Source organism: Arachis stenosperma, chromosome 8 (genome assembly GCF_014773155.1).
Source record: "Arachis stenosperma cultivar V10309 chromosome 8, arast.V10309.gnm1.PFL2, whole genome shotgun sequence".
In the NCBI taxonomy this organism is placed as follows: Eukaryota; Viridiplantae; Streptophyta; class Magnoliopsida; order Fabales; family Fabaceae; genus Arachis; species Arachis stenosperma.
This window is the reverse complement of record NC_080384.1, coordinates 53775118-53797198: the sequence shown is the minus strand read 5'-3', so window position 1 is coordinate 53797198 and position 22081 is coordinate 53775118. Positions and strand designations below refer to the sequence as shown.

Genomic DNA, 22081 nt, shown 5'->3' with positions numbered 1-22081 from the left:
GAGTAACTAAATCTATTTTTAACAGGCAAATAATATATAGTTGTCAATAAATAATATATTAACAACTATTTTTATTGTCGCTAAAAACAATAGATATTGCCACTAAAAATAGTTTTTTTTAAGTATCTACTCTTAAGTATTGTTTTTGTCCTTAACGTTTGGGGTAAGTTCTATTTATGTGCCTAACGTTTAAATCGTCTTATTTGTATTCCTATATAACGTTTATAAAAATAATTAAATGTTATCCTGCTGTCAATTATATTAATAGATTAGATTGTATTTTTCAATTATTCTTACTTGGATGTATTCATTCTAAATTAAGTCTCACTTAGATGTATTTAATTTTAATAATGTATCCAAAATTTGTATTTAGGTTCAATTATATCACTAAAAAAGTGAATTATGTAAATATTACAGGGATTAGATTCAACTTTTAATGAATTATTATCCGGAGTAGATCATCAGTTTTGACTTGGACATTTGTATTCTAATTTCAAGAAGAGATTTTTAGAACTCCAACTAAAACTCATAATGTATAATTAATAACAGAATAACACTGAATCATTAGGAGTACAAATAGAACTTACTCCAATATTAAAGACAAAAACGATATTTTACTCCTCTTATTATTACAACACATTAAGTCTAAGAACTAAGAGAGTATGGTATGGGTTGAAGATGGAGTGAGACTTTCTTACTAACAGTGATTCCACACATTTCATCCATGTCTATGTCACCTTCATCTTCACCATGCAGCTTCCAATCAAACCAATATAGAAGATTAGCAAGAACATATCCGGTAGAAACAAGGCCAAATGAAATTCCAGGACAACCTCTTCTCCCAACACCAAATGGTATTAATTGAAAATCCAACCCTTTTATATCAACTTGGTTGTTTTCAAATCTCTCAGGAATGAACTCTTCAGCCTTCTCCCACAATTTTGGGTCTCTTTGAATCGCCCAAGCATTAATAAACACTCTAGTTTTTGGAGGAATATTGAAACTTTGTACTTTCACACTTGAAGTTGTTTGCCTAGGAACTAAGAGAGGAACTGGAGGATGCAATCTAAGACTTTCTTTGATCACACAATTCAAATAGTTCATTTGATTCACATCATTTTCTTCCACTTTTGATTTTCTCCCCACAATTCTCCTTACCTCTTCTTGAGCTTTCTTCATGGCTTTTGGATTCTTGATGAGCTCAGCAAAAGTCCATTCTAGGGTTGTTGAGGTAGTATCACTTCCTCCAACAAACATGTCCTGAAATTATTAGAAAAACTTTTAATTTGTATAATCATCAATAAAATAATTAATTTTTAATTAGTTAATATTAATTAAATTTTTATTATAATAAAATAACTTTTTAACTCTTATCTTTTAGAAAGCTTAGCTTAGAGTTAGAAATTAGAATTTAGAATAAAAAAATAAATTTAAAAAAAAATTCTGTCACATGTTATTATACATTATGGTAGGTCACTATCGTACTATTAAAAATTGATTGAACATAAATTTGAATTATACACAGCTAGCATAAGAATGGTGCAATACAACGAGTTATTATAACAAATAAAATGAAAAATAAATTCTTGAGAACTTCTATTTTAGATAGATTAGTCTTTAAAAAAAATATTAATAAAGTTTTTTAAGTTAACAAACATAGATAAATTAGTTTAAATTATGATTTTTTATTCTAATTATAGGAGATAATTTAAGCATATTATGCCTATATTTATTATTTTAAAAGACTTTATTGATACTTATTTTTTGGGTAAAATATATTTTTTGTCCCTGAAGATTAACAAAAGTTTCAAAAAATATCCTCTTAAATTTTATTTTGTTTTAATTTTATCCCAAAAATTTTCGATTTGCATCAAATATATCCTTGATGGCTAATTTTTCAAAAAGTTTAAGATCAATTCAACAACAATTTCATAAGAGAACAACCCTTAATACAAGCAAATTAAGCATAATTTTCATGTATTGTTAGATTGGTTTTAATTTTTTTTAAAATTTTGCCGTTGATGCAAATAAAAACTTTTGGGACAAAATTAAAACAAAATAAAACTTAAAAATATTTTTAAAATTTTTTTTAAATTTCAAAAACAAAAAGTATACTTTACCGTTATTTTTTTTACAAACCAATCTATTCCAATATAAATTCTCAAAGGTTTATTTATTACTTTACTCTATTATAAACTATCAAAATAATAAGAAAAACCTGCATTAATCTTTTTTCTAACAAATATATTCTTTTAGAAATTGAAGTTTGTTGTACATATTAGTTCTAGAATTACTACCGTGAAACTCATATAGTAGTAAAGCTCATGTAATAATAAAATTATAAAAATAAATGGGGGAGAGAGAGAAAGAGATACCAATAAGATTGCTTTGAAGTTATTTCGAGAGTCCTCAAAATCAAGCATATTATTCTCTTGAAGTTCAAGAAGTATATCAACAAAGTCTTTGTTCTCAAAATGATCATCACCTTTTTTCCTCTCTTTATTCCTTCTCTTGTGTTCTTCAATTACATCTTCTAAGAAAGAATCAAATGCTATAGAAGTGGCATTCATTTCTGATATCAAACCTCTAACAGAATCAATCCAACCAAATGAAGGGAAGAAATCTTTCACACTGAAAGACGAAAATTGTCTCATCAATTTTCTTCCAAGCTCTCCAAAATTTTTGTCGTTACAATCTTTTGGAGTATTATATTTTTGTCCAAGAATACATCTTGATACTATGTTGTTTGATGTTGAAATTAGCAACTCACTTAGATTCACACAAGATCCTTTGTTTCTTACACATGATTCACGTATTCCACCCACCTAATATGTTGTATCGAAACATGCATGTAAATGTATTAAATTAAAGGGAGTTACTCAAATGAAGATGCAAAAAACATCTTTTTATGAAGATGATTTGTATAAAAGTATGATTTATTGATTTGGCCACACTTCAAATAAAAGCAACATTTTTATAACATATCAAAATCTAACCCTATAATCCATTATCCAATGGTCAAAAAGAAAAATCATCACATGAAGACAATTATAATATCTTTATGGGAGTACCCACCTAAATTAAATACGGTCAAATAATATACATAAAAATGTTGGATACAAGCTAACTATGTTATTAATATATATATATTTAAAAATAATATAATAAAATTAACATAATTTATTATTTTTTATTAATAATTAATTAATAATATTTAAAAATATTGACTTAAATATTAGGCTGTAGGATTAAAAGTATTGGATTATTGGCCGAAAATATTGACCAATATAAATTAAAATTACCAGTTCTCTTTTTTTTAAAAAAAAAATAAATATATACACATATAAAATTTAATTTTTATTTTAATTATTCAAACAACAAAAATTCACTAAAAACAACCTTTTAGAGGTATATAAATATATAAATATAATCAATGGTGACAGAAATATGTTAATTATCGTTGAATTTATTAATTTGCAAAATAAAAAATTCTACTAATGATGACTAACATGAATATGAGTATAAAAATTTAAAATGATCTTTATTAATCTAAACTAAAACAAACTAAAAAAATAATTTTATACGAAAAAATATGTTAAGAGAAAAGGACAAATAGGTCCTTGATTTTTTGTTCTGTGGACATTTTCGTTTCTGACCATTGAAAAATACTTTTAAGTTCCTGATCTTCACAAAATTTAGACAGATCAACCCCTGACGGAGGCATTTAGACGAATCAGTCTCTGACGGAGGCATTTGGACGGAAGGACTGATCTGTTCAAATTTTGTGAAAGTCAGGGAGTTAAAAGTATTTTTCAATGGTAAGGGACAAAAATGTTCGCAGTTCTCATACGTTAAAAATATAATTATTTATCTACTAACCAGTTCGGCAACTTCTTGTTCACGAGCAAAGCAGAAAGAACGAATCCTTTTGATGCTTAGAAGTTCAAGAACACAAATTTTTCTTTTTTGTCTCCACTCTTCACCATACGGTGCAAAAGCCACGTCCTTACATCCATAGGAAAAGATATTTGCAGCCGTAGTTTGGGACCTATCGGAGAAAACAACATCATGATTCTTGATTATTTCTCTGGCCACGTCTGCGGACGAAACTACCAGAGTTGGGACTTGTCCCAACTCCAACAACATTAGAGGGCCATGCTTTTTGGAGAGCTCATGGAAGGAACGGTGTGGAAGTGTTCCTAGTTGATGAAGATTTCCAATGAAGGGTAGCTTTGGTGGGCATGGAGGAAGGTTTTGATTGTTTTTTTTTCTTGTGAAATTAAGAAACAAGAAGATAGTGATGCCAAATAATATTGATACGTATAGAGTTGAGTTTTCCTCATTTGACAATTGCTTTAGAACTGAGACAAGTTCCATTATTTCTCAACTTCGTGTGGCAATTATTATGGTGCAAGGAGGTAATATATATACATAATAAAAATACTATTTATATTCCAAAATTACTCACATTATATATTTGTATATAAATATATTGTTTAATTTATTTTTAATATATATTTTATATTTTAATATATATTTTATACTAATAACTAATTTTAGTTTATGTACACACAAATATGTGTAACTTCTAGATGTCTTTATATGATTACGGCGTTTATGGTATTTATGAATAATTTCATCTACACTTGAAAAGTATAGCTAAATTATAATAAATAATTTTTTGAATTTATTGATAAAAAATTATAATTTTAACCAATATCAATTCTAATGATAATTTTTTTTAAATCAATACAAAATAATTTTATTTAATAAATTTAAAATCCTAAGGTATTTTCTCAAAGCACTTTAGAAAATTGTCATCAAATAGTAATTTCTCACATTTTGATTATGCAGTCGGGCCACAACTAAATAATTATAGTTGGTTTTCTTGAAAAGGTATAAAAACAAGTATAGTTGATTTTCTTGAAAAGGTATAAAAATTAATTTTAAATTTGGAATGTATCATAAAATTTTTAATAATGTATATTAAGGCTTAGTTTGGATAACTAATTTAATTAATTAAGTTTTTTTTGATAAAATAACTTAAATAATAAATAATTTTGTTAAAAGTAACTTATAAATAAGTTATTTTGTGTTTAGATTTTAAATTCTAAAAGTGTTTATTTTATAGAAATGTAATGAAAAGTAGAAGTATTATGAGAGAAGTCATTTTTTTTAACTTTTCTATAAACTCCTAAATAGCATTTTAGAAAATTGCAATTTAATTTTAAAAATTACCCCAAATATTAATACTACTACTTTTTATAAGTCAAAAATTAAAAAAAATTACTTTTAAAATTTTTCAAACGTACCTAAGTATGATAACCCGATACTTTAGTCTTCATAAGTTATTTTCGCAGTACAAGCTAAGTCTAAAATGGCAGCTGTATATGCTGGACTCCAATAATAGATATTATTCGATTATGTTATTTATATATTAAAATTAGTTATTAATATAAAATATATATTAAAATATAAATATATATTAAAAATAAATTAAATTATATATATTTATTTATATATAAATATATTAATAATTAATTTTAATAATTAATTTTAATATATAAATAATATTTTTATATTAGTTGGGCTACTAGTCTGTTGGAATTATTATTGATAAAGGCCAAACTTGCTTTTACATCTCTTGAAAGGAGCAGGAGATATATAGTGCTTTAATCAAAGTCTCTAGTATGTTGTGTGGTCGAAAGGGACAGCGCTTTAATCAAAATATCTGTAGTTTTTTTTTGAATCTTTACTCAACAAAAAAAATGTCTCTTGTTTGTTGGATTATGTATTTACTTGGATTGTAATAATCAATTTTGATGAATGATGATAATGCCGAAAAAATTGTTTCACAAATTAAAACTTTTTTTTTTAAAGTTGGGTCGAGTAAATAACAATATTAGAAAAGAAAAAGTGGGATTTTATCTTAATCGGTTCATACTTCATACACATGGGAAGGCACTGTACCGCCTATAACGTTGCTGCCAATCCTAATAAAGGTCGATGAAATTCAAATACAGTCAATTTTACGTGAAGTTGATAACTAAGAGTCGTTAGATAATTTAATTAAATTTTTATCTAATAATTTTCAGCTATCTAACTTTCTATAAAGTTAATTACATCTGAATTTTAACCCCTTAATAAAACAAAGGAAAGTGAAATTACTCTTCGCCGCCCTACTACTAACACATAAAATCTTATGTTTAATCATTACAATTCACAATCAAATGTCATGTGTCATCTCTCTATTCATCGGTCAAAATTTAACTATTTTTAGTCACCTAAAATAAAATATAATTATCAGAGATGTAGCCTCATAATAATGCACAAAGAATTCAAGCATGCTTATCGGGATTAAACTATTTAAATAAATATTTTAAATTCAGATAATATTATCTTACACAATTTTCATTATGTTCTATTAGACCCAATTTTACATGTAATATTGCCACCGTAACTTCGATAATTGCCTTTCCATTCCAACCTAAGGAATCAATATGTCAGGCCAATATACAATGCAATATATTAGGCTATGCTTATTTATAAAATATATTGAGATACAAAATTATGTTTATAAGATGAGATATAAATAAAAATATTAAATTAATATATTTTATATATATATTTTAATAAAAAATTTAAAAATACTAATAAAAAATTTATTTTATTTTTTATTATTTTTAAATTTTTATAATTATATTTTTTAATATTATATATTTTTTTAAATTTTTAAATAAAAAATAAATTAAATTTTTATAATTTATTTTATTTTATTATTAAATAAAATATAAAAATATTAAATTTTTTATTTCTGTCTTTTATATCTTGTTTTAAATATTTTGTTTTATGTACTATTTATTATCTTACGTCAAAGTCTCAAAAATATCTTCTGTTTTGGGACACAAATATTAAGGAGTCCAAAATCACACAACAAAGCTAGAATAGTCCAAAGGGTCAAGTAAAATATTGATCTTTCATGACAAATTGACAATGGGATCTTATTGGGCTGATTCGATTCTATCCAACTTTTCATAAATGGGCTTTTCTTGGGCCAGTTTTGATTCTATCCAAAAACGAGGTTGGATATTTACAGACAATGCGCTTTTAAGTTTTAATTGCCCGTCCAAAAAAAAAGTTTTAATTGTTTCAGAAAACTTTTTTATTTTATTTCAGAATGGTATTCCTATTTTACAAGTAGTGCAAAAACTTTACTTGATTGTTTAGAATAAAATAATAATCTAGTTACACTATCAATTGTTTTGAATTAGTGTTTAGATGAGGTGTATAAACTGTAATTTAACTGTATTATTTGTTGCTTTTTGCATTATGTGCGAATTGAACTTTTTCTCTAGAGATCGAGAACCTAACCAATTATGAATTATCAGAAAAAAGGACTATAAAATCCAAAAATAAGAGACATGGATCTCGCTAGAACCCACTAGCTAACGAATCCACGCTGCAGAATATATTTTAAGTTTCCATCACTATCAGTATGATTCCTTGGTTAGGCCATTGATTATTTTTCGTACATTATATTGTCTTATATATGATTAAATGTATCATGTGAAAGACACCAAAACCAAAGTGTATCATATGAAGAATAGTTTAGTTAAATGATCATCGTATGACTTTTTCTTTGAATGGTTAAATTAAAGAGCAAATTTCCTAGTCAACATACAATGTTTTACACGTTCAATATTAAATTATGAAAAATTGCTATCAAGGAAATAAGGAACATCATTAAAAAAACTTAATTAAGGAAAGCGACCATTTATAATAATATATTTAAAATTCTACTTCTTCTAGAGGAATGTGTTATACAAAGACAGACTTAGAGGACGGCGAGCAGTGGTCTCGGCCTCCTCTTCCAAAATTTTAAAAAATTATATTTATATATAAAATATGTATATAAATAATTTTATATGTATTATTTTTTATTATATAATAAATTTATATTTTAATTATTTTATTTATTAATATTTTTTATTTAACTAATTTAATATTATATCCTCAAGTATTTATATTTTTTAAATTAATTTTTATATAATAATTTTTATATTTATTTAAAAAAATCATTTATATTTTTATATTAATATATTTAATATTTATATTATTATATTAATAATGACTTACGTAGTTATATTTTAGTAATCACATTATGTATTTTAGACATTTTTTTTGTAAAAAATACTCATTTTTTTTCTAAACTTACGTTGTTAAAAATTTTTTTTATGAAGGTATCTTATATCTTATATTCTATAGGAATACTGTGTCTTTTAAATAATTAATAATTTATAATTTATTTTCAAATTTTTTAAAATTTTTGAATTAATTAATTTTAATTAATAAGATATGTGATAATTTTTAACTAAACACGCTATAACTTATTGGTATTTTATAATGTACTATTGATATTATTATATTTCTTTTATGTAATATTAAAAATAAATTATGAAAAAAATTTATAATTATATATATATTTTTTGATAAATTTTTTAAAAAATTAACTCTAATAACTACATGTTAATTATTTGTATAGAATGAAAAAAAAATCTAAAATTCGACCCCTCCATATTAAAATTTTGAGATCCGTCCCTAATATTATATAAGTGAAATTTATAATACCTATGATAATAATGGCTAAAATAATTATATAAATATTGTTAAAATTAAAATTATATTTTTTTATATTTGAATAACAATTTTTTTTATTTTTAAAATTTAAAAATATTAAAATTATCACCGCCACACAACATATAAACATCATGGCATATAAATTTTTTTTAACTTTTTACTTTTTACATTGAATGTAATAAATAAAAAATAAAAAAATAAAAAAATGTTTATTTATTATCACAAAATAATATATAAATAGTATACCAAAAAAAAAATTGGTACAAATATTATTTCTCGATCTGAGGGGCATCATTACATATTTATATACTGCATGGCAGAAACCCTTATTTTAAGGGGGCGTTTTAGTCTTTGACTCAAAAGGCACAATTGCACATGGTTACAACTGGGGTAGGTAGGTTAATAATGAAAAGAAAGTGAGAATGTTTATATTTTATAGAAAAAGCTGACTATCACGTGGACATATAACACAGTAACACACCATGCATGACAATACATATAATATTAAATAATTTATTTAAATATATTAAAATATTAAATAATTTTTTATTATTATCTCCATATTCATTTATTTTCTTGTTCTCGCCGGATAAAAAAAATTGAATAATTTTCTCTTTTTCCTAAATATATAAATTATATTAAAAATTAATCATGAATAAAAAAATATTTTTTTATATAAAGAAAATACATAATTATGATATATATATTAAAAATATTATGTGTATATATTCACGGCTATCATCATAGTGTGATATAGCAATCAACCAAGGTTTTAGACAGAGAGAAACTGAAACAATGGTAACAATCTTAGGTACTCATACAGTGATCCCAAAAGAAGAAACTCCAAAGGGTCTTCTATGGCTATCAGACAACGACCAACTCTGGCGATGGAGTCATACACCTTCAATCTACGTTTACAAGTCAAAACAGAACAACAACACTGTCCTCGTTGAGAGAATGCGAGATTCTCTCAGCGAGATTCTCGTTCATTACTATCCGTTGGCCGGGAGGCTCAACTGGACGGCCGGCGGTCGTTTGGAACTCGATTGCAACGCAAAGGGAGCCTTGCTTCTCGAGGCCGAATCCAAGAAATCAATGGCGGAATACGGAGACTTCACACCAAACCAACCCGGCATCAAAGAACTCATCCCAACCGTTGATTACTCTCGTCAAATGAACGAGCTTCCTTTGTTCTTGGCACAGGTAACGAAGTTCCACGGCGGCGATGGCGGTTTCGCAGTCGGAATCCTTTGGTCTCATCCATTAGGCGACGGCCTGGCCGCCATTCGCTTCATCAACTCATGGGCGAAGCTCACTCGAGGAGCCAAGTTAGATCCAAGTGAGCTTCCGTTTCTTGACAGATCTGCGCTCAAATCAACTGAGCTATTAACTCCACCCCGGTTCGACCACCGGGAGTTCAAGCCTCTGCCGCTCATCCTCGGAAGAACCGATAATATCGAAGAGCAAAAGAAGAAGACGACGTTCGCGCTGTTAAAACTCACATCAGAACACGTCCAGAAGCTCAAAAAGAATGCAATCGTAACTGAAAACGGAAACGGTAACGGTAACGGTAACGGTACTCATAACCAATCTCAGAGACCGTACAGCAGATTCGAAGTTATCAGCGCGCATATATGGAGATGCGCTTGCAAAGCTCGTAATCTTGAAGAGAATCAACCAACGGTGGTTAAATTCAACGTCGATATACGAAACAGAATGAATCCGCCACTTCCTCAAAACTACTTCGGAAACGCGTTGGGTCCGACGGTTACGCCAACTTGCTACCTCAAAGAAATCACGTCTCAACCGATTAGTTACGCGGCGCAGAAAATAAGAGAAGCCGTTAAGAAAGTGTCGAATCACGAGTTTGTTAAATCACAAATGGATTACGTGGCAGGGTTTGAAAACCGTTGGGATCTGATTAGGACACCGTACTTGGAGAAAGGTGAGTATAGAGCTGATGTGCCTTTCTTTGGGAATCCTAATATTATACTTGGAAGTTGGATGAGTATGCCGTTTTATGAAGCTGATTTTGGGTTGGGGAAACCGTTTTATTTTGGTCCTGCTGGTGTGTGCCCTTATGATAGAGCAGTTATTGCTCTAATGCCAGATGAAGATGGTGATAATGGATATGCTGTGGTGGTGTACATGCATTTTCAGGTGGAACACATGAAAGATTTTATCAAGTACTTTTGGGAAGATATTTGAAAACTAAGGGATCTGAAGATAGCTAGCTAGCTAGCTCTTTCAAAATAATTTAATCTACCTATTGATTCACTAGCTAGTATGTGATAAAATTCAGTTTTCTAGAATTGAGTTGAGTATGTTATTATTTTCATGCACTTTTGTATTTCCAACTAAAACAAATACTCGATATTCAAATTTAACAAAATAAAGTTTATTATTAATGCGTTTCATATTATATTTGTTTGATAATCAACTATAGTATTAGTTGAAATTAATTGTTATAGTATATGTGCCTCTCCCTCTTCCTTCTTCTATTTGACTTGTGCTAGGGAACTTTTTCTTTTCCAAATAAAGATGTAAAAAAGAGACCTTTTCTTTTTTCTTATTTGATTTTTCCAGGTTGTCATCTCATTGATAGTTGTTGTGCACTTGTGCCTGCTAGAGTTGATAGATGTTTTAGATTAAATAAATTGAGATGGATCTGTATTTATGATACTTGCAAGCATATTAAAGAATAAATGGACTATTTCCATGCCTTATATTTAATTTGAGGATATTATGGGTAAAGCAAATAATGTAGTTCAACTTTGTATAGTTTGTTTTGATACAGTCATACATAAAGGCCATAATAAATAAAATAAAAAGGAATGGAAGAAAAGAACGTGTACGGCTTAGGAAGAAGAAAAAATAAAATCATATTTCCTAGCTAGGGTAGTGTCACATAATTAATTATAATAAAACAAAAAAAATGTGGCCCACACATACTGCACAAGAGTTATATATTTTTATAATTTTAAATAAAAAATATTAAAATATAATTAAAATATGTTGAACAAAAATATATACGTTATATTAATATTCTAATAACAAAGATTATTGCTATATTTAAATAAAATAATAGAATATAATAATCATCTAATATGTTAATGAATATTGTAACATATTTTTTAAGATAACAAAAATATAAAATATAATGAATATTCTTAGATACAAAAAAATATATGTCTAATATAAATATCGTTTATCAATATGTATAATATTAAAAATATGGATTGTCAGATAGCTATCCATAAGAAAATAAAATATCTCCAATACAATTCAATATATAGCTTAAAACATATGTCACATAAAGTAATAATAGATAAGAGATCCTTTTTTATAGAGTTTAACATCTTTCAATCAACAATTTTATGTGTCAGTTTGATAGAGAAGCTAATTTTAAGATAATATTGTCCTCTTTCTTTAATTTGTATAGTTTACAGCATTCTTTTCTTTCAACCCTGAACTTTTATTTTCTATTTTTTCCTCCACTTTTCAGTAAATGAAAAAAGAATATATGCTTGTCTACGCTGGCAGGTGGACCAGTGATCTTCTAAATCGAACTATATTCAGATGATTTAAGATATGCAACAAAATTATAAGATAGATATTGCAATGAATGATTCATAGTTAAGATTTAGAGAGAGTTTTGCTATATAATTAATAAGAGATACACAACCAATATTTCACAAGTTTGTTAAAAAAAAGAAATAACTATTTTAAGATTAACTTGCCAGTCTAAATATACTCAAGTCCAAACGTGTCATGGCCTTCTTATAATAAGCATATAGAGTGTATCTGATTTAGGATATTTAAACATGTTAGTCACCACAGTAAAAGATATCTGTATGTACCACAATATTAAAATACAAGACATAAGAAAAAAAATTGCATGTAACATTACCCATTGTCAGACAATTCTCTTGTTTCATTATTTTTTTTCTCTCACCTTAAATGATGAATGGCTTGCATGAGACAAATCTATTGAATTATGAGGATCAGTCCCTTCCATTATGTCATTTTCATCGTCGTCTGACTAGAACTCATCATCAGATGGTTCAGACTTAGATATCACCATCACATCAGGTGATGAAGGATTACCATTTTTGTTATACTTTATGTGGAATACTCTATATATGTTGTCAAGTATATCTTGGTATATTCGGTCAGTCACATAAAAGTTATAATCGGAGAGAACTAGAATTGGTTGATTCATGTGATTCCAAAGTGAAATAAAAAAGATTACAAAACTCACATACCTAAATTGCACAATTATCCCTTTATTGACAAAATAGAAAAAGTCTAATTTGCTCAAAGGAGTTATTGTTCATGGTTTCGTTTCAACTCTAGCACTAAACAATTATCCAACTCATAAATCACGTAGAAAGTTAACCATAATTCATTTTCATAAGTTAATACAAAATTCGGTGGAAGACCTCTCTCACCTTATATTCGATGTTATTTTTAAAATTAATTTATGTCTAACAAAACATGTTTAAAATGCATCATATAATATTACACGATCATTTAGTAAAGAACAATATGAACACATTTAAATCTACCATAAAAAGTTACTAATCATTTAGCAATACAATTTCATTATTACCTATTGAGCATGACCAAAGAATAAGAATAAGCTAAATGAAATGTCATTGTAATTAACATCACAAAAATGAATAATTAACCTAGAAATACATATTAGGTGTTGTTGAATTTTTAGAAAAAATACTATAGTTTTTAGAAAGAGGCTTTGCTATTATCTTGATACGTTATCAAAGTAAAATATTCTATCTAAATATTCAATCATGTGTTTTTATATCAATAAATGCTAGATTTTCACACTCACTATCACTATATATATATATATATCAATAGTAGACAGTGTATTTATTTATTTTCAATTTATATTGATAATTTATTAAAATTAATTTGTTATAACATTTCACAAGTCTATTATATACTTATTGTACTTTACACACATTTTAAATAAAAAAATATCAATACTCAAACTTAGCTAATCAAAATTATCTAATATGTAAAAGAAAGTAGGGAGAGGAAAAAATTTAAAAAGTCACTAACTGAATATAAACTGAAAATAAGTCTTTAAAAGTTAAAAAGTAAACCCACCTTTTTAATGGATTAAAATGCATCATATAATATTACATAATATATTTGGTTACTTGTCTATTAAAAAGTTAAAATTTAAAAAATTTTTCTTTTCTTTTGTTCCAGTGTTGTTGGATTGCTATAAACCTTCTGATAACATAGAATGGTATTACTATAGGTTAGAGTTATCATCGTAGTTATTTTAAAATCTGGTAAATTAAATACACATTTTTCATACTAATGTGATGCCTATTTATACAAACTAATTAAAATGATTTGAACAAGTATATAAAGACAATAAAAATCTAAGACCGACATATTTTAAGCAAAGAACTAAGTAACTAAGTGTACAAAAAACACAAATCAATTATTAAATGTTATAAACTTTTCCTGAAAGCTTCACCCCTCACTGACTACTGATTTTTAATAATAGCGAATACCATTAAAAAATACCACCACTTTTTAGTTAGATACTTTTAAAATTCAAACATCTATCAAGCAATCAATAGCATTAAATATCATAGAGAATTTAATTTATTACACTATTCTTTCTCTAACAATAATTCTCTATTCCTCCAATTATAGTCTGAAAAACTACCTTACAAAATTACTATACAACACATTTTAAAAATTTTAAAAACTTATGAAATCTGACCTATATATAAATGAAAAGGCAATAAAATTGAATTAGAACATGAGAAATATCTGACAAAGCATTTAAGAAAAATCATAGATGATACAACATAGAATTTCAACTGACATGAAAATTTTGACAATTTAATGTGAAGAACAATGAATAGAACAGTAGATCACACTTCAATGAAATCCAAAATGCAGTGAAAAAAACTAACCTAAACCTTAAGTTAAGAAATGAAATTATGAAGATCGATGGTTTTTAATAGTTTATTTAAAAAAAAAGAGAGAATATTAACCATAATAATATGACCCAGACCCTGAAGAGATTAAGCTAACTCTGTTTTTCAGAAATTGTTCTAATGCTGACTATATCGCAACAAAATTTTAATCTAAAGTATTTTTTCACCTATAAATAGTTGTACCTTAAATATTATTTTCAAAGGATAGAGAAAGAAAAGTCAACAATCTCGTTGTTGGACCATTTCTTTCTTCTTTTTCCTCAAATCATTCATCGCCTTTGTTTTTTATTTTCTAAAAAAAAGGAGCATATGCATAATAAAATCAAAACAAATTTCTGATAACAAAACCAAAATGAATATAATAATCTTCTTTCATTCACAATTTACTCATCTTGTTCTTTTTATGCAGAAAGAGGATATACATGATAATTAATTTCAAGAACTTTGGTTAAGTAGGGGTAAAACAGTTATGGATGAAACTTAGGTAAGTTTGTTGAAATTAAAAAAATTTTCTACTAATGTTCAGTAAGTTATCTGTTTGGATCTTCTCTATCTGCATGCATCGCCATTCAGTTGTATGAAATTGTTAGTCTTTATATCAAGACTGGAGAAGAAACCGAAGATTTTATCTCTTATTGAAAAACAGAATATTATAATTAACTAAATCCTGATAGAAGATTTTAACAGAACCAAGAAGAACGAATAATCAAACTCAATCAAAAAATAAAATGAAATAATTAAAAGTTCAGAAAAACAAAATCTTGAAAGAATGACAACTATTGCAAAGCGTTAGAAAACATTAGATACGGATTGGAAGCGCGAATGCACGGCGACAGACGATGAACAACACTACTACTGTGAGGGAGGAAAAAAGTGAGAGAAGGCACGTGAATGGGGAGATAATGACCAGCAGTAAGGAAGAGACTAGAGAGGGGCTGAGACAGAGTGATGGTTGAAGTGGTGAGACAAGGAGTCCGAGTTGGAGAATCTGAGTGGCAATGAGGAGGAGAGTGGAGAGGTGATAAGACCGAGTGATGGATGAGGTGGTGAGTCAAGAGTGCAAATGTGTAGAGACTGACAACTAATCTAGATAGATGAGTGTGAAGAGAAAATGTGTTTTGATAATGGTTAAAGAAGAGACTAAATTGTGGTATTAGGAGTAGAGTTCATTTAACGGTAACTTTTAGATTTTGTTTTCAACCTGACCCATAGATTCTACTTTAAATACATTTTATATTTTTACAAATAATTATGTTGAAATATCTTACGGATTTTATGAGAGAAAAATACATATATTATCAAATAAGTGTATATTATTAAAATTAAAAAATATATATATAATTTTTAAATAATATTTATTTAAATATATATTAAAATTAATCATTATGTAGAAAATTTAATCATTTTTAAATAATAATAATAATAAATATAATAAAAAATTTATTAATAATTTATTCTTTTATAACTGAAAAGAAAGATACACATTAAATACAAACCAGCGTGAACGACGGGGAATTCTCCAGCTTAGAGATGGATCTGTATTTATGACACTTGCAAGCATATTAAAGAATAAATGGTCTATTTCCATGCCTCTTATTTAATTTGAGGATATTATGGTTAAAGCAAATAATGTAGTTCAACTTTGTATAGTTTGTTTTGATACAGTCATATACATAAAGGCCATAATAAATAAAATAAAATAAAATGGAATGGAAGAAAAAGAACGTGTACGGCTTACTAAGAAGAAAAAATAAAATAATATTTCCTAGCTAGGGTAGCGTCACATAATTAATTATAATAAAACAAAAAAAAAATGTGGCCCACACATAATTATTCTTAATTCCTTTCCCTGTCTTGCCTAGCAGTGATCGTTAGTTGTTTTGTGTGAAGCTCCACACTCGATTAAATGCACATAACACAAACTTACCCTAGAGTATTCAGTACGTAGTTTGGTATGGGTATGGGGGTAAGATATGAATTTAATGACTGTGACGCTACGCAGATCACTTATGTCTATGTCGTGTAATTAATAGACTAATATTAGTTTTCGCACTTTTCGATGCGTATATACCTTGCTTTATTCCATACACAACCTTACCTAACAGCTTATGCAGCACGATACTTCCTTAAATTAATGTGTTTCTATATTAGATATAATATTCATTTGATACTGTGAAATTTTATGGAAGAGAGGATTAAGTTTTTATTAGACTATGTTGTATGAGTTTAAAAATGAAATAAAAATCAAATTGAGAAAAAAAAAATTAAAAGTGTGTTTAACAAACGCGTTAGAAGAGAAGAATTACTTTTATTCTTTTTAAAAGTTTTAATTTTTTATTTGGCAAACTTTTGATTCATGAACGCAAAAATAATTTTGCTTTCAAAGTCACATTTACAAAAAGTTACAATTTTAAGATTCTGTGTTTTATCAATGGGTTTTTAGCCATTAATATTCTATCTTTATTTATCTTTTACCAACTTTATTCTTTATACATGTTACTATATTATTTATGAAATTGTTATTATTTTTGTTTAAATGAACTTTTTTTTTCTATTAGTTATTATTTTTATTTTTTATTAATTATTTATTTGATATTATATACTTTTATAATTATAATTTTTTATATTATTTTTATTATCTTTTTATAATATGATTTATTGATTTTACTAGATAAAGTAAATTAAATAAAAAATTAATTATAAATAATAATAATAATAATAAATTATAGTATAATAAAAAGAGTACTAAAAGTATTAAAAATATACTATATAAAAAAATTATAAATTTTTTTTTGATTTATTTCAATTACTACTAAGATAAATATTTAATCTTTTTTATTATTCTTAGTACTCTCTAAAATTTATATTTTGTTAGTTTTAATTAAAAATATATTTTGCAAATTTTTATATATTATTTTTATTTTAGTGTATAAATATTAATTTTATTATAAAATTAATTAATGAGATCTATTCAAATATCTAAATTAAAATGATAAGATAATATACAAAAATTATTTAAGTTGGTGTCTATTTTGGTAAATTTTTACCTAAAAGTGATTTTGAGTATTATAATCCAAACAACATTTATTCTACTATAATTCATTTTGATGCAAACATAAATCACTTTAACACAAACTTACTTTTTATTAAAATCAATTTTGCAAAATCAATTTTTTTCAAACTCCCATTTGTAAACTATAATCCAAACACATACTAAGAAGTTGAAAATGGAGGAGCTGTGTTTATAAAGAATATAAAATTGTAAGAAAAAATGAGAATTAGTATTGTGCAGTTCTCTAATTGATAAAAATGAAAACTAACTATTATAGTAAGGGTTTCACAAGTCATTTATACATATTAACACGTGCAGCAAGCTAACTACAACTAACTACATTTTTTAACAGCTGGCACTAATAATTACTTCACAATTTTAGCATTTATTCCTTGCACTTAAGATACAGCCTCCCTCAAACCAGGACTATAAATATCTAAGAGTCCTAGTTTGGAAATATTGGTTGCAAAGGGGTTAGGTGCCAAAATTTTTGTGAAAAAATCAGCTAATTGGTTCGAAGAGGACACTGGCATTAAGTGGGTGAGTTCAGAGAGGTGTTGGTTGCACGCGGTATGGCAGTCTACTTCTATATGCTTTGTTCTCTCATAAAAGATGGAATTTGTGGCAATGTGGATGGCAGATCTGTTATCACAGAACAATGTAATAGGTTCTATGACTGGCATTCTCAAGTCCCGCATGATATACGATAGCCATTGAACTTGGCAAGTTGTAAGAGCCAACGCACGATATTCTGCTTTTGAAGATGATCTAGCAATGGTGTTCTGTTTCTTACTTTTTTAACTGATTAAGGATCTTCTAAGATAAAAACAGTAGCCAGTGATGGATCTTCGAGAGTCAGCACACGTTGCCCAATCCGCATCTGAAAAACCAGTGATTTTGAGATTATTGTCTGCTGCAAAGAAAAGGACAACTAATGGGCATCCTTTCAAGTACCTTAACACCTTCTGAGCTGCTTGCATGTGAACATCGGTGGGACAATCAATGAACTGGTTAAGCCTCTCCACAGCATAGGCTATGTCTGGTCTGGTGTTGGTTAGATAGAGCAGCCTCCCAACTAGTTGTCTGTAATGAGTTTTGTCTTCAAGCACTGTACCATTGTTTTGAGACAACTTAGAGGCAGAAGTGTAGTCCATGGGTGTGCTGGCTGGCTTGCATTCCAAAAAACCGTGATCCTTTAGAATGTCGAGTGCATATCTGCGCTGGCACAAGTGAATTCCTTTTGAGGATCTTGCCACTTCTAAACCCAAAAAGTATTTGAGATCACCCAAATTTTTAATCTTAAATTTCTGGTCCAGCAGTCTTTTAATGGATTCAATCTCATTAAGGTCGTTGCCGGTTAGGACTAAGTCATCGACATAGACCATGATGATCGTGACACTTTGAGCAATGATTTTGGTGTACATGGAGTGATCTGATTTGATTTGTTGAAGCCAACTGAGCTCAGTGTTTCTGTTAATTTCAGATTCCATTGTCTGCTCGCCTGTCATAATCCATAGAGAGACTTTTCTAATTTGCAAACTGAATTCGAATCAACATTTGGATGTTGCAGACCTAGTGGCAACTTCATATAGACTTTTTCATTGACGTCTCCATGCAAAAAGGCCGTGTTTACATCCAATTGTTTGATGTGCCAATTCATGGCTGCAGCTAGAGCCAATACTATTCTCAATGTTGTCATGCGAACCACTGGAATGAATGTGTCAATAAATTCCACTCCTTCAATCTGAGTGAAATTTTTGGCCACTAACCAGACCTTGTAGCATTCAATTGTCCCATCAGGATTGAATTTAATACGGAACACTTTGTCCAACGCCTCCAATTCACTTTGAATTGCTTAAGTTACAGATACATGTATTTTTTATATTTAATTATATTTTAATAAAAAATAAAAAATAATTTTTTATATACCTTTATAAACACATTTCAATAATATTATATATTAATCGTATCTAATTTTATTTTTAGTTTATATTTTTAAAATAAAATTAAAAATAATATATTATCATTTATTATCGATTAAAAATTTATTTTATATAATTAAAAAATATTAAAAATAATTAAAATATATAATTTATATTTTAATATAAATAAAATATTAAAATATTATTACAATTTATATAAAAAATATTTTATATTTATATATAAGTGATATCTTCATATATCTTACAAAAAATTAAAATTTGCATGTCTGCATATATCCCATGTTGTTTTTAATAAAAATATGTATCTTACTTTATCGCACAAAGTTAAATTATATAAAATATAAATTCTTAATCTTAAATAATTTTGATAATATAAAAATAAAATATAAACTTAAAATATTAATTAATATTATTGATAAAAAATATTAAAATTTATTTATTTTGTATTTTAATAACACATGTTAATTTTATAAATTAAAATTTTTTATTAAAAATATTAAAAATTATTTATTAATAATAAATTTATCATGCGTCGTAAAAACACATGTTATTACCATATTAATTCGTTAACCTTTTTCTTATTTTAATGACTTATGACTCTGTGTATCTTTAACTTGATTTGGTTACGTACGAAATCAAGCCATGCTCGATCAATTTTCTAAGAATTTTTACGAATTCGAGCAAGGAAAAAAAATTCTGAACTAATATTTTAAGCTAATAATGAACTACTATTTTAAGCCATGCTTGGGGAATTGATATTTTAAATTAGATATATTTGGAACTTCACATCGCATTACTAGTGTAAAGAGTCCGTGCCGTCTATGGCTTATACTGTTTAATTTGTACATATTATAATAAGCAAACCAACACATCTTTTATATATAATAATAAGCATATATATAGTGTTTGTATAAATTTAAGAAAGAGTTTAGGTGTAATCGACAGGACTTTTCTTTAAATAATAAATTAAAATTTATATTTATACTTATATATTTTTTAAAATTATATATACTTTTGTACTGTATTATTTATTTTTTATATAGTACATACTACTGTAAATAAATAAATAATATAATATAAATATATTAACAATTTAAAAAATGTATAAGTATAAATATAAAATTTAATTAATTTATTTTTTTAAAAGGGTTGTAATAATCTACTTGAGTTGGTGTATGTCCGATCACAATAAAATGTAAACTTAACAATCTCTTTTTCATCTTTTGACCCTGTGCTCAAATATTGGCACATTTTTTTTTTATATAGCAAAAGAAAAACGTTGAATATTTTATTTTATTTTTTTTTTCTCATGAAAAACGTAAATGATAATGATTGGGTTAATATATATATCAAGCCACGTCTCTAGTGGTTACGTTTTTTATGGCGACACCTATATATAATCCATTTATAGAAAGACATGTTGGTTTCATTAAAATGAAAGTGACACATGGGTGGACCTTTCATAATAAATTGCCTCAAATGATGAATCAAATTAGTTTTGATTTTTAAAATTTTGAATTTTAATTTAAATGATAAAGTATAATTTATTATTATTTATTTTATAAGACAAAAAAATAAAAAAAATTAATAGTAAATATTTTATTTTATCTTTTAAAATAAAACATTAAAATTTAAAAGATCTAAATTTCTACCATACCACTGACCAAAAAATAGAAATGAGTTTAATTATTAATGTTTAATGGGGCTGGCATGGAAATGGAATGGAAAAGGATCATGGAGGTCCTTGTACTTTTTTTATGTGGTGTGTTATTTATAATAAAAATAAGAATGTGAATGAATTATTAATCAAAATGAATTATCAATCTCTATATAGAGTTTACTTAAGAATGTGAATGAATTATATATAATAAAAATAAGAGAAGAAGAAGGAGACAAAACAACAATAATGTCAACAACTTTGTTAAAAAAAACTACATAGAAGAAGAAGTAGTGTGAAAAAAAAAATACATTTAACAAACTTTCCTTAATTGGACTTGGTTTAAAAATTAGTTTGTCGGCTAAATTTATTGAATATTAGATCGCGTTCGATATGCTCAGATAATTAACTTGCGAATCTGATCATTAATTTATATCCAACTCCCCATAAATGTGTGTTTGAATTATCTTTTATAAACCAAAGTTTGTATAAAATTAAATTTGTTAAATTGATTTTGATTAAAAATGAGTTGATATTAATGTGATTTATGTTTGATAATTTTTATTTAAAATAGTTTATAGTAAATTAAATATTGTTGAGATTACATTATTTGAAATTATTTTTAAATAAAAAATTATAAAAAATACATAAATTTAAATAATTATTTTATATTATTTTATAATTTTATTTTAAATATTTAAATAAATTTTAATATATTTTTAATATTCTCGGTATTTTTTACTTTAATAGAATTAATAAAATTATAATATAAAACAAAAAAAATTTATACAAAAAATAACAATAA

The 22081-nt window shown here is 26.4% G+C and overlaps 2 protein-coding genes across 3 annotated transcripts; one reads left to right on the top strand and one right to left on the bottom strand.

The window, feature by feature from the left end:
- Positions 1–534: 534 nt before the first annotated feature.
- Positions 535–4403, bottom strand: LOC130945136 (cytochrome P450 71A1-like). Of its 2 annotated transcripts, XM_057873831.1 has the most exons (4): positions 3880–4118; positions 3657–3771; positions 2376–2631; positions 535–1260 (listed from the first exon to the last, which is right to left on the bottom strand). In XM_057873831.1, exons 2-4 carry the CDS (start codon positions 3722–3724, stop codon positions 646–648), a joined length of 939 nt encoding a protein of 312 aa, XP_057729814.1. In that variant the 5' UTR covers positions 3725–3771; positions 3880–4118; the 3' UTR covers positions 535–645. The 2 variants fall into 2 exon arrangements, with proteins under 2 accessions (XP_057729814.1, XP_057729813.1); XM_057873830.1 differs by lacking the exon at positions 3657–3771 and having other exon boundaries at positions 2376–2825; positions 3880–4403.
- A 4969-nt stretch (positions 4404–9372) lies between these two features.
- Positions 9373–11064, top strand: LOC130946327 (spermidine hydroxycinnamoyl transferase-like). Its single transcript, XM_057875022.1, has one exon. The coding sequence runs from the start codon at positions 9433–9435 to the stop codon at positions 10843–10845; it is 1413 nt and encodes a 470-aa protein (XP_057731005.1). The 5' UTR covers positions 9373–9432; the 3' UTR covers positions 10846–11064.
- Positions 11065–22081: the final 11017 nt, after the last annotated feature.